Source organism: Lycium ferocissimum, chromosome 4, assembly GCF_029784015.1.
Source record: "Lycium ferocissimum isolate CSIRO_LF1 chromosome 4, AGI_CSIRO_Lferr_CH_V1, whole genome shotgun sequence".
NCBI lineage: Eukaryota > Viridiplantae > Streptophyta > Magnoliopsida > Solanales > Solanaceae > Lycium > Lycium ferocissimum.
This window is the reverse complement of record NC_081345.1, coordinates 23,074,943-23,089,301: the sequence shown is the minus strand read 5'-3', so window position 1 is coordinate 23,089,301 and position 14,359 is coordinate 23,074,943. Positions and strand designations below refer to the sequence as shown.

Here is a 14,359-nt window from a genome sequence, read left to right as displayed (position 1 = left end):
ATGGGGGTTCAGCTGTTAACATATGTCCTGTCGTTACTCTCCGAGCTTTAGGACTTGATATCGGGAAACTTCGTGACAGTCACGTGAGGGTTAAAGGTTTTGATGGAGCTCAAAGAGGTGTCATAGAGGAAATTGACGTAGCACTGGAATTTGGGCCCGTGGAGTTTACGGTGGAATTCCAAGTGATGGATATATCCGCTAGTTACAACTTCTTTGATAGGAAGACCTTGGATCCATATGGGCCGATGCGGTCCTTCTACCCCGCACCAAAATTTAAAATTTGTCCGGAATCATCGGAAATTGTGATCCATGGAGAAGGCAACAATTCGATCTATCCCGAAAACTCAATTCCTGTTATTGAAAGTGTAGAAGGGCTAGATGGATCTGTTTTCCATATTAAGGAAACCATGTGTCCTACTCAAGTTGAAAGGGTAAAGTTGTCGCGTGTGCTTATGATGGTGTCTTGGGAGATGTTGAAGAATGGTTTTGAGCCTGGTCGAGGTCTCGGAGTGCACTTGGATGGAATAGTAGAACCAATTCAATTACCCGGTCAGAAGGGTACTTTTGGTCTTGGATACGAGCCCACTCTTGAAGAAATCTCATTGGCTAGTCTCAAAAGGAAAGGTGATATTCCCTTGCCAAAGCCTGTCCCTCTCCTGAGTCAGTCATTTTTTAAGGCGTCTGTCACCCGAGTATCAGAGGAAGCTGCTGAAGACAACCTCGTGGAAGGTCTCAAGATCTATTCATTACCGAGGAAGAAGTTGAATGCAATGTGATTCTGGATGGTTGCCCTGAAACTCCAACTATCTGGGATGCTGAGCCTGGAGATGCTTTAAACAATTGGACTTGTACCCCGCCCTCGGTTCTCCGGGAGTCTTGGTAGATGATTTGTATTAGTATTTGATGAAACAACGCGATTCAAATTGGAGGCCTGAATCGGGTTTATGCTTTTGTTGTGTTTTGCCTCCACCTTTTGAAAGCTTAAATGCCAAATCCAAACTATAATTTTCTATTTTAATTTCATCTTCATTTAATTAATTTCTCTTTTCTTTTTCAGCAATCAAACTAGTAAATTTGTTGATACTGTGAATATGACACGTAATAAAACAAGCGAACCAATCCTAAATGCCGAACAAGATTCTGAAGAATATGAAGAGGACATACAACCTGAAGAGTTAACTAAAGATTTTGAACATTTTGAGAATAAGCCAAAACCAAATTTGGATGAAACGGAGACCATAAACTTGGGAGACTCAGAAACAGTGAGGGAAACAAGAATTAGCGTCCATTTAACTCCGTCACAAAGGGAAGAATTTTAAGACAATATATAGACGTGTTTGCTTGGTCTTATGATGATATGCCCGGTCTAAATACGGATATTGTTTCACATAAGTTGCCTATTGATCCATCTTGTCCTCCAGTGAAACAAAAGAAAAGAAATATTAAACCGAATTTGAGTTTAAAAGTCAAGGAAGAAGTCTCCAAGCAATTTTATACAAAAGTCATTCGAGCTGCAAGGTATCCCACTTGGCTAGCCAATATCGTGCCTGTACCAAAGAAGGATGGCAAAGTTAGGGTATGCGTGGATTATCGGGATCTCAACACGGCTAGCCCGAAAGATGACTTCCCCTCCCCGGATATTCACATACTTATTGATAGCGTGCGAAGCATGAGCGATCATTCATTGATTGCTTCGCGAGATACCACCAAATTCGATGGATGAAGAAGATCGAGAAAACGGCATTCGTCACACCTTGGGGAGTATACTATTATCGAGTGATGCCTTTGGGACTCAAGAATGCGGTGCCACCTATATGAGAACCATGACTACCATTTTTCATGACATGATCCATAAGGAGATTGAAGTCTATGTGGACGATATCATCATCAAGTCACGAAAGAGTTCAGATCACTTGACGGATTTGAAGAAGTTCTTTGACAGGTTGAGGCGATATAATTTGAAATTAAATCCCGCAAAGTGTGCATTTGGTGTTCCTGCTGGGAAGCTGTTAGGCTTTATTGTGAGTAGGAGGGGCATGGAACTGGATCCTTTGAAGATAAAGGCTATTCAAGACTTGCCTGCCCCAAAGAGTCGAAAGGACGTGATGAGTTTCCTCGGTCGTCTCAACTACATTAGCCGGTTCATAGCACAATCGACAGTAATATGTGAGCCAATAATCAAGTTATTGAAGAAAGATGTTGCTACCAAATGGACGGAAGATTGCCAACGAGCTTTTGATAGAATCAAAGAGTATTTGTCTAGTCACTTTGTTTTGGTGCCTAAGCGGAAGACCTTTGTTATTATATTTGTCTGTGTTAGCGAATGCATTTGGATGCGTGTTGGGACAACATGATGAAACAGGAAAGAAGGAGCAAGTAATATACTATTTAAGCAAGAAGTTCACGCCTTATGAGGCCCGATATACTTTGTTGGAACGCACCTATTGTGCATTAACTTGGGTTGCACAAAAGTTAAGACATTACCTGTCTGCATATACTACTTATCTCATTTCAAGAATGGATCCACTCAAGTATATCTTTCAGAAGCCCATGCCTACTGGGAAGTTAGCCAAATGGCAAATTTTACTAAGTGAGTTCGATATTGTATATGTTACCCAAAAGGCTATCAAAGGGCAGGCAATAGCGGATCATCTTGCTGAACATCCCGTAGATGAAGAGTACATGCCTATTAAGACTTATTTCCCCAATAAAGAGGTGTTGTTTGTCGGAGAAGATATCTCAGAGGAATATCCAGGGTGGAGAATGTTCTTTGATGGGGCTGCAAACTCCAAAGGAGTTGGCATTGGAGCAGTTTTAGTTTCGGAGTCGGAGCCAAGATTATCCAATTTCAGAAAGCTCGGGTTTCCGTGCACCAATAATATGGCAGAGTATGAGGCTTGTATTCTTGGAATCAGAATGGCCGTTGATATGAGCATACAAGAATTATTGGTTATAGGTGATTCTGATTTATTGGTTCATCAAGTACAAGGCGAATGGACCACTAAGAACATGAAGATACTTCCGTACCTGCATTGTATGAAAGATTTATGTAAGAGATTCATCAAGGTGGAATTCAAATATGTCCCAAGGGCTCAAAATGAGTTCGCTGATGCTTTGGCAACCTTGTCCTCTATGATTCAAACACCGGACAAGAATTACATAGATCCTATCAAGGTGAATGTGCAATATCAGCAAGCCTATTGTTTCCATGTAGATGAAGAACCTGATGGAGAACCTTGGTACTATGACATTAAGATGTATCTCAAGACAGGAGACTATCCAGAAGGCATAACCAGTGTTCAGAAGAGAACACTTCGAAGATTAGCAAACCACTTTTTCCTAAATGGAGAAATCCTTTATAGGAGGACTCCAGATTTAGGATTGCTAAGGTGTGTTGATGCCAAAGAGGCGGTCAAGTTGATAAAGAAATACATGGCGGTACATGCGGGCCTCATATGAATGATTTCACCCTGGCTAAGAAAATTCTACGAGCTGGCTATTTCTGGATGATTATGGAAACAGACTGCATTCGTTTTGTGCAAAAATGTCACCAATGTCAGATTCATGGTGATTTGATTCGCGTCCCACCAAATGAGTTAAATGTGGCAAGTTCTCCTTGGCCATTTGCAGCTTGGGGCATGGATGTCATAGGTCCTCTCGAGCCGGCCGCATCAAATGGACATAGGTTCATTTTGGTAGCCATCGACTACTTCACAAAATGGGTAGAAGCATCTTCGTACAAGTCAGTGACGAAGAAGGTAGTGGTAGACTTTGTTCGCAATAACATCATTTGTCGATTCGGAGTCCCTGAGTCAATTATAACAGATAATGGAGCTAATCTTAATAGTGGTCTAATGCGTGAGATATGCGAAACGTTTAATATTACTCACCGCAATTCCACCCCATACCGACCTCAGATGAATGGAGCAGTTGAAGCAGCCAACAAAAACATCAATAGAATATTGCGGAAGATGATTGATAATTACAGACATTGGCACGAAAACTGCCATTGGCCCTTCTCGGTTATCGCACCACTATTAGGACTTCAACTGGGGCAACGCCTTACCTTTTGGTCTATGGAAGTAGGCCGTGTTACTGTAGAGGTAGAGATACCATCCTTGAGGATTATCCAAGAAGCTGAGTTGAGTGATGCCAGGTAGATACAAAATTGATATGAACAATTGATGCTCATTGATGAAAAGAGGATGAATGCAGTTTGCCATGGACAACTTTATCAGAATAGAATGGCCAAAGCTTTCAACAAGAAGGTAAGACCGAGACAATTCAAACCGGGGCAATTGGTGTTGAAGCGCATATTCCCACACCAAAATGAAGCTAAGGGAAAATTTGCACTTAAGCGGCAAGGGCCTTACATGGTTCACCGAGTACTAGCGGAGGAGCACTAATTTTAGCGAGAAATGGATGGCGAAGTGTGGCCGAAAGCTATCAATGCAGATGCCGTCAAGAGATACTACGTCTAGGAGCTTTTCATTTATTTTATATGTAATGTTTTGTAATGTCTTTCTATGTAATGAAAACTACATTCCCTCGGTGGGATACGTAGGAAACCCATATCGGGTTTGGACTCTTTAAGATAGGAATATTTTTAAAATTTCCATTTGCTTGTATGTTATGAACTACGCCTGACCTGATTCCCGTGGTGGGATACGTAGGCGGCCTACATAGGCTTCGGTCACATTATTAGAAAATTTCAATTTTATTTCGCCTTGTATGTTTTGAACTACGCTTGACCTGATTCCCTTGGTGGGATACGTAGGCAGCCTGTATAAGGCTCGGTCTCGTCATGTTAAAAGTTCAATATCCTCCTATGCCAGAAACTGGGACAATTTTTAAGGGCATCATTGCAAAACGACATCGAGAGACATGAAAGAGTATATGGTCAACAGAGTCATCAGACAAAGGAAAGACTTTGGAGAAAAGACGTTCGCTTTGTTTCACAATGTGTCACGGTTCCAAGTTCGGCAGAAATTATTTATCACTATATACATATTTACCATAAATTTATGCATATTTCCTTTTGAAATAATATGATTTTTAATCAAATAGTCTTATTAATTGGCTAAGACTTAGAAATAGGCGGAGGTTACAAGTCCAGACAAAGCTGGAAGCACGAAGCATCAAGAACTGGATCTTCAAAGTCAACGCGAATCAACCTCCCCCGAAACTTACAAATTTTCTTTGAGTGCAGGTTTTCAAATTGCGGAAGCTGAAAATATATAATGTTTACAGCCTTGCAAGGACTATGTGTCGAACGGTTTGGGTTTTCTTATAACATTTAGGAGAAATTATACCTCTCAAGTGTCAATAATTCTCGAAATTTACGATGAATTAATGCTTAAGTCTTACAAATATTTTCGAATGTATCGATGCATAAATATTTTCTACTGCTTTCAAATGCTCCGCATAAATTCTTTCAAATGCACTGCACATGCACTACTGCTTTCAGATGCTTTGCATAAATGCTTTCAAACGCACTGCACATGCATCGCGCTGCTGCTTTCAAATGCTCTGCACAAATGCTTTCAAACGCAGTCCACATGAATCGCACTACTGTTTTCAAATGCACTGCACACGCATAGCACTACCGCTTTCAAATGCTCTGCATAAATGCTTTCAAATGCACTGCACATGCATTGCACCACTGCTTTCAAATGCTCTGCATAAATGCTTTCAAATACACTACACATATATTGCACTATTGTTTTCAAATGCACTGCGCATGCATTGCATAACTGGTCTCAAATGCTTTGCATGCCTAGTTTAAGAAACACTGCACACGCACTGCACAAATACTTTTAACCGCTTCGCGTAAATGCTTTCAAACACACATGCACCGCACAAATGTTTTAAAATACACTGCATAAATGCTCTACGTCATGAATCATGTTGGTTTGAAAAACCTCATTTTCATCAATCATTGGGTTTTAAAGAAAAACCTCATTATGCCGGCTTAGAAAGCCTCATTTTCATAAATCATTTGGCTTAAATAGCCTCATCTTCATATCTGGTTTAGGGCCTCATTTTCATTAATCATCGCCAAAGGCATCATTCTCATGAATCATCGGCCTAAAACCTCATTTGCATTTAGCCTTAGCTAAGGCTATTTTATGTCGCTTTACTTTCGATATTTATTTACTAACTATTTTATCTAGTTTAAGTTTCGTAGGAGCTTTAGCGCAACGTGAAACTATTTCTTCGGCAATGAACTGGGGAAATTTGTTGGGAAAGGTAATCAAACTTCCCGACAAAGGTCAGGGGTCTACCTCGAACGCTCGTCTCTACCCCCAAATATTTCGCTTACATCCATAACCCGATCATCGAATTCGCACGTGATCCTAGTCATAATACCCAGTGTCATTATAATTCGACACTGGGGCAATATTTTTAAAAGATTTGCACCAGTCATGATTGCTTATTCGCAGGTGTCGTAGCTATCCCAGAACTACACACGGCCTGATTCTCGTGCAACCCGGGATATGTAGGCAACTCGGAGACCGGAGTTCGGCCGCAATTCTCTCAAATTTTCTTTACCCTTATAGTCTCCCAAATTCTTTTAGTCGGGACAAAATAGGCTACTAAGTCAACGTCTTTGCCCGAAAATTCTTTCATCATTACCGGTCAAAGAGGGACAAGTTGTTGACACCCAATTTTGTCCCGCCTTTCTTCCAAAATATTTATTTGCGCTTCTAATATTTTGACAACTTGAGAATAGTTATGTATACTTTACTACAATTATTAGCTTTCTATTAATATGGTCGTTTTCCACTGTCCAACTATAGTCATCGCCTATTATCATTATCATTGTCGTTATTATTTTATTATTATTATTATTATTATTATAGTTATTATTATTATTATTATTATTATTATTATTATTATTATTATTATGATTATTATTATTATTATTATTATTATTATTATTATTATTATTATTATTATTATTATTATTATTATTATTATTATTATTATTATTATTATTATTATTATTATTATTATTATTTTTCATCATCCGCGAGCACTTAATATTATAATCGCGATGGTCACTCTTAACATTTCTAGTTATCGTCTTATGCAAAACGCATGGCATTTATTTTATTGAACGATAGCATTTCTTTACTTTTAAACCTTATAAATATTATTGCACAACTATATATATATATATATACACACACACACACATATATATATATATATATATATATATATATATATATATATATATATATATATATATATATATATATATATATATATATATATACATATATATATATATATATATATATATATATATATATATATATATATATATATATATATATATATATATATATATATATATATATATATATATATATATATATATATATATATATATATATATATATATATATATATATATATATATATATATATATATATATATATATATATATATATATATATATATATATATATATATATATATATATATATATATGTATATACACATTTATTTTATTTATTTGAGTACTAATAAATATATTTTTATATTAAGTAATATTTTAATGCACGTTACTATATAATTAAATAAAGAGTGTCCGTCATTTAATTTTTGAAATCCAAATTTACATAAAATCTGGTCCTAATTTGGTCAATAATAGCCCAGAGGAGAGCCCAATCCCCATAACCCATTCCATTCAACTTTTCCACGTGGATGGCACGCAAGCGCCACGTCCGCGCCAAATGGTCAATAACACACTACCAGCACACACCTCCCACACTACCAGCACACGCCTCCCACACCCCCCACACGTCCTTGCCACGTGTCTCCTCTTTATTGGCTAGTTAATTGGGAAAATACCATTCTGTCCCAACCTAACTATCCTAAATAACTAAAATACCCCTCCACCATATATGAAACCCTAACATTTTCCTATCTGCGCCTCTTTTCTCATTCTTCTCTAGGGCAGGAGACATGTTGTCTCTTTGCCCATTTTGGTCGATCTGCACCCTTCCGCCAACCAAATTCAGATTTGCCCTTCTCAATTCGGGTAAGTTTTTTTTTTTTTTTTTGCTTTTCTGCTAAATTCAGAACCTTTCTCCCTCTTTTTCTCTGTGGCAGCAACCTCGTGGTCTTCCTGCCCATTTTCAACTAATGTTTCCACCTCTATCAGCCATGGTAGAGCATGGTTTTTCCATTTTCGAGTAAGATGACAGGCCCCTCATCTCTCCTCTTTAATGGAGTCAACACAAAAAACCAAAATAGATTTCAAGTTTCTGAGAGAAAATCGATTTGCAGAGATTGATTGTTGACTTAAAACGGCTCTTGATTTTCGTTTTGGAGCCAAAAAGATTTGAAATCCGAAAACCCTAGCTCACAGCTATAAATAGGAGCTTGTAGCATTCATTTAAGGGAGGGGTTAATAGCCATAGCCTCACTCTAAAAAAAGAAGAAGCAAAAAACAGCCAACATATTACTCTATTTTCACTTTTCGGTTTGAAACTTTGGTTAATTCAAGCGGATTCGGGTTCATCATGTTTTGAGTATGGATCCGGGACCTAAAAGCTCTAGTTCGCTGCACCCGGAAAAGGTAATATCACTTTTCCTTCGTTTTCTCTTGTCTCTCAGATTCGCAGTTTTAGTTTTAGGCAGTTTTAATTAGTTCCATCTCTGTTTGGATTCTTCATTGATATTCATGTTAGTTTATGTGACTAGTGAGTTTCAGTACTTATTTGCTTGGCTGCTTGAATTAGAATAGGTTACAGTGTTGAGAATGCTTATCAGGAAAACAGAAACTATTGTTTGTGCACTGATTCGATATAGATGTTGGTGTAAAATAGCTCCAGTTTTGAGTAGCTTGATTAATGATTGACATGAATCTGATATTTGATTAAGTGCTCATTACGTAGTCTCTAGCTGGTGGTTGCCCTGTTCAGTCCATTCTGATAATTAGTTGAGTTTGTGGATTAGTAGTTACAATATTCTTAGTGTTGTTGTCTCAGTCTCACTCTGTTTTAACTAAAGATAACAGCTAAGTATGGACCTAGGGGGGCTAATTAGCTACTTAAGCTTGGTTAGGATTCCCATTTAAAATATAACAGTTTAGATAGGATTGGTATTTGATTCTTTATCTTGTGATTGGTCCCAAAATGGTTTAAGCTAGAGTCAATCCTGAATTACGGAATTGTCTATGTTTTAACCTCAGGAATAGTTATTTGAACATGGCTTTAGCAGGTCTGCTATTATGAGTTGGTTCCTCTTCATATATTGTTTGTAGGCAAGTATTCTCTCCTGTGTTATAATGTGCTGCTTTAGGCTTCAAAGGTTTAAAATGTTCTGTGAAGTGCGTCTAGAAATATTAGTTGATGTGCCATGTTCCAGTTCAAGTATAATGTTGTTTTCCAAATGTTAGTGTAAAGACTTCAAGTGAGTTTCAGAATTTTGCTTTTGAAGTTAGATGAAGAATTTTATAAGAATAAGTGTTAAGTCTGATTTGAAATCTGTTTTATCCCTGTCATGTTCAGCTTCTGAATTAATTTACATACAGCAATAACTTTTATATAACTTGTCATCCTATCCAACATGAAGTGCTATTTGAAATGGGCTCAAGTGAAATGTTCGGTTAAAAGAGATCCTCCCCTTTCCTCTCTTTCACCTTTTTCTCAGTTTTGATTGCTACATTTACTTTGGGACCTCATTTTGTATGGTTATGGTACTTGTATGCAGTGAGAATATGCAAGGATCATTTATATAAGGAAAATCCATTTCTGTCTCATTTCACTTATCAATATAGAGATTTAGAAAGTTTCTCACAAATTCTTTAGTTTAGTTGGCTTAAGTTAATCCAGATTCTTTAAAAACTTCTTAAATCTTTTAAATTACCTCTCACTTGTGTAGGCTTGTTCCTCGTTTTCTGTCCAAGTGCTATCTGTTGATGATATACCTTGAGATACATCATTTTTGGTCTTAACTGTATAAGTGTTTTTCACTAGTATATTTGTGATGAACATTAGATTAATTTGAATCAGTAGATCTCAGCCTAATGTAGATTGTTGTCTGGGCTTAGCTGCTTTAGTCCCATTTTGTTTTAGCTCAAGATGGTTTCAAATGTTCTTGCTTGAAGAATGACTATCCAGTTCTTTCGAGTTTGATAATATGTTTTAGAAATGCTCAGTACTTCTATTTCTGCCTCTTCCCTTTCTATTTTTAAATTTGATTCCAGTAGTGATTGCGTTAGTTTTTTGAAATGGAGTCATCTAAATCTGAATCTGTGGCTGATAGAATTTTAGGTTTCTGTAACACTCAGTAGTTGCACCCTGTTTTACCTTGTTACTTTCTACTTCTATTTGTGCATAATCCTTTTGAAGTTATGTGTTTACATTTGATCATGGACACTAAGTAATGATTATTCCTATCTTCGTAGAACTAAAGTTATACATGATTTAACTTCATATGCCTATCTTCTGATCTTTTGTTCTTTAGTTCCTAACAAGAAAATTGGGTGTATAAATCTGTTATTTTTTGTTTCGGTTCAAAATCTTTCAAACTGAAATTTGCCTCTGCCTTTGTCTCTTAAGTATTCGAGCATGCGCTTTGTTTCTAGTTTGTTGTTGGGTTGACAGCTTAGTTTAAAATTACAGTCTCAGTCAACTTGCGCCTGTATGTGTGCTAATCTTTATTCTTCTTTTTTTCTTACATGTACACTTCGGAGCGAAATGGAGTCTTCATAAAGACTCATTGTCCAAGCGATCTCATTTTGAGACTATGCCGTCACTAGACCTCGAATGCGCATTTCCATTCACTTCTCTCGCTCCCTTGAACACATCTGAACAGAAACATAGAGGAAATCTGGGATTTTCATTTGCTTCTTAATTTGCTCCTCTTCCTCGCCTGGAAATGGTCTAAACGAAAATGAGAAAAAGAGGGAGGAAGGGGAGAATAGCTACTGCATTGTTTAATTCTCTCTTGTGATTAATTGTCTCGGTTTGTTCTAAGTTTTGATTGTATATCTTACTTATTTAGAACTACCAGCCTTAAACGTTAGAATACTTTAACTATTAGAGGGGTAATGGGGATATTAGTTTTTTTTTATAAAATTTTGAGAAGTATTATTATTTTCGAAACTTAATTGAGCTCACCTCCTGAATTGTTCGACTACAGTTTTTATGACTCTAAAAGCTTCAAAATCAACTATATATTTTTCAAAGGGAAGCTGAAGATATTTGTAATGATTTGAATGTGTCGTTGAAATTTTTCTTGAAAATAGGTTGTTGTTTAAGTGCAAAGATAAATAAGATTTCTTATAACTTTCAGAATTAACGTGATAAAAAAGCTGTAGGATTCAGTTCATTCGTAAGATTTGAGTCTATTTTTGTTTCACAATTAACTTTGGGGCTTTGAGTCAAATCAGTTTTTTTAAAAGCTACCTGTTAGTGCCAAATTAGAATCAGTTTTTTTATTTTTTTATTTTTATTTTTATTTTTATTTTTATTTTTTATCTTTCATAATTCGTTTAGCTATCAAATAGTTTTTCAAATCATTCAGCTTAATGCTACCTCTAAGTGTAAGCTCTCCAACCGTTCATACTAAAAAATATACAAAATTTTTCATAAGTCTTTACCAATCTATTATTTTATGTATTTTTTCCTATATTATATTAACCTAAGTTTGGCCGGTTAACCGTAATTAACGGATTCTAATGGATGCCTAAGACCTTCCCATTAGGATATTTAGAACCCTTACCTAGAATTTATTAGGTTAGTAAGACCTTTAAAATTGGAGATTAGTTTAGCATTACTTAGTTAATAATTAGGTGTCCTAATTCACCGTTAAAATAATTAGGTGGCGACTCCTTAAGTTAAATAATTAAGAATCACCAATATGTTGTACTCCGCTTTGACCCGGTTAAAATGGGGTATAAGACCTGTAACTTGCATATCATTACAAGTTTCAGCTTCAGCCTACATCTCTGTGAGTTTTACACGGATCCTCTCTATGGCCTTCCCTAGTTCTGTGTTTTGCTCTCTTATTAATGTGTCATGCTCCATTATTTTTTCATCATATCTCTAACCCGAGCAAGACATTCTGCATCCTCCACTTCATTATTCCTATTAACATCACAAATGGTAAGAGAATCATAATAGGGGATGGGGAATAAGAGTTAAGACAACCATTCCAATGGCCATCTTGACCACCACATATACTACAAACATTCCACTCAATGGATTGGGTAGGTGCGCACAACCCATTCCCGGAAATATTATAACAGTGTTTCCACATGCGGGGTCTTCCACAAATTAGAAAAGAATAACCAAAATAGGAACAACAAATATTCGACCAATTTTTATTCCAAGATGCGATGTCAAGAAAGATAACCAAAATATTAAATTAAAAAAAAATTAATTAAAAAAAAAACTTGAATAGACTAAAAAAAAGTCTAATCAAGATAAACAGTTAATTCCTAAGTCCCCTGCCACGGCGCCAAAAACATGTTGCTCCTAAATGCACACGCAAGTATATGCGGTCATACAAATAATATAGGATTTAAAGTCCAAATATCGTACCCACAGGAACTTATGATTAACTATTTACTAAATTAAACTAATGTTAATTATCTAAAGAAGAAATAAAAACCAAATTTATATTTATAAACTAACCAAAAATAAAAGAAAGCAAATAATGAACTTCAACTAAGAAAGAGCGAATTTTTATCAGAGAAGAGACAACTAAGAAAGAGCGAATTTTTATCAGAGAAGAGACAAGTCTAGGGCTATGACCACCAACAATCCAGTTGAGTCTTCAAATCGTTCTACCGATGGGTTACTAGTTGATGGATTGATGTTAACTTCATGAGCATCTTATGAGTTGCTCACAAGCCTGTAGATACTACTATAACACTTATATTCCTATGGCTGCCAGAGGTAACAAGAACGCATTTACTTCTCCGTATTCAACTAAGCAAGGCTAAAGGGTATATTCCTATCCTCAGTAGCAAAATGATTAATCGAACAAGCTCTATTTATTCTTATTACGCATGAAAATTCCCTATCCCTATTTCAATTCACACACCACAGATAGTGTTCAACTATTTCATCGAATATCAAACAATTATGATCAAGAATAAATAAACAACTCAAAGATGGAAAATCAATAGATATAAATGATAATCAAACATCAACTTTCATGTCTGGCCCAAAAACTTAAAACTAAAGAGTTTAGCTCCACATAGACATGGAGGAAAAACAACAAATCATCCGAATAAAAATGTAAAAAACAAGTAATACAAAGAAGAAAGGATAAAACCCTGTAACTACGGACTCCATGACGGCTCCAAGCTCTCTCTAGGTCAAAATTTATGTAAAAACCGTGTAGAATATATATTTATAGGGTACTAAAAAGCTTGGACTTCTAAAAACCAAATCCAAATCGGAGGAGAAAAACCGCCGAAAATAAGCCTGGCGTGATGCCTTGGGCGTCGCTCCAAGGCAAATTTTCAGTGCTTCAATTTTCTCGTCGCTGCCAATTGTTATTATTTATTCTTGTCTTCTCATTAGGGGGAAAAACTCTAAGGAGTGTCCCTCTTCTTGTCCCCCATCTTATTCTTCCCTCTTCTTGTCCCCCATCTTATTCTTCTTTCATTTTCTTCCGGTTTTTATTCAATTTCGCCCCAAATCTCTTCATCTTCACACTGATTTATTCCTACATAATAAAAATATAATATTAAGCACAAATCAATATAATAGTACTCAAAAGATGATTAAAAGTACTAAAATGTGAGGCAACTACTAGCTAAATATATGCATTTTAGGCCGAACATCAGTAACCCTGAACCACCAGCCTTGCTTCGTTCTTGTTATGTTTCCAAACTCATCAAGCTTGTTGTGAAACACCCACTTGGTTCCTATCATAGTTCAATTAGAAGGTCTAGGGACCGAGTGCCACACTTTGTTTTTCTCAAATTGATGGAGTTCTTGCATAGCACTTATCCGGTTCACATCTTTCAATGCTTCCTTGATATTCTTGGGTTCAATTTGAAATAGGAAGGCTGAGAGGGCAAACATGTTTCTCACCTTATATCTAGTTTGAATACCAGAATCTAAGGGAATGATCACATTTTGAAGTAGATGAGATCCCTTCTGCTTCCAGTTTGAGACTTGCACCTCAGGATAACCAGAGTTTTGAGAATTTGAGGCACCTGATTCCTCTGTGGTATTACCTTTTTTTGCTTCATAAGAAGCCTGACCTTTATGATTTATTTTTCCAGCTCCAGGTGTACCTGATACAGCATCAACTACTCGATAATTGGCTTCATGATGAGTAATAGAGGAACCCGGTTCCTGTGTGCTTCTTAGGGAT

The 14,359-nt window shown here is 36.4% G+C and overlaps 1 protein-coding gene across 1 annotated transcript; it reads left to right on the top strand.

The window, feature by feature from the left end:
- Positions 1-2,517: 2,517 nt before the first annotated feature.
- On the top strand, positions 2,518-4,160 carry LOC132053837 (uncharacterized). The gene is made up of 2 exons (XM_059445935.1): positions 2,518-3,438; positions 3,561-4,160. The coding sequence occupies exons 1-2, from the start codon at positions 2,518-2,520 to the stop codon at positions 4,158-4,160; spliced, it is 1,521 nt and encodes a 506-aa protein (XP_059301918.1).
- The last annotated feature ends 10,199 nt before the right edge of the window (positions 4,161-14,359 follow it).

Coding starts and splice junctions, on each gene's coding strand:
- LOC132053837 (XM_059445935.1), top strand. CDS start 2,518: ATGGATCCACTCAAGTATATCTTTCAGAAGCCCATGCCTACTGGGAAG. Junction 3,439..3,560: donor TGATAAAGAAATACATGGCG/GTACATGCGGGC, acceptor CACCAATGTCAG/ATTCATGGTGATTTGATTCG.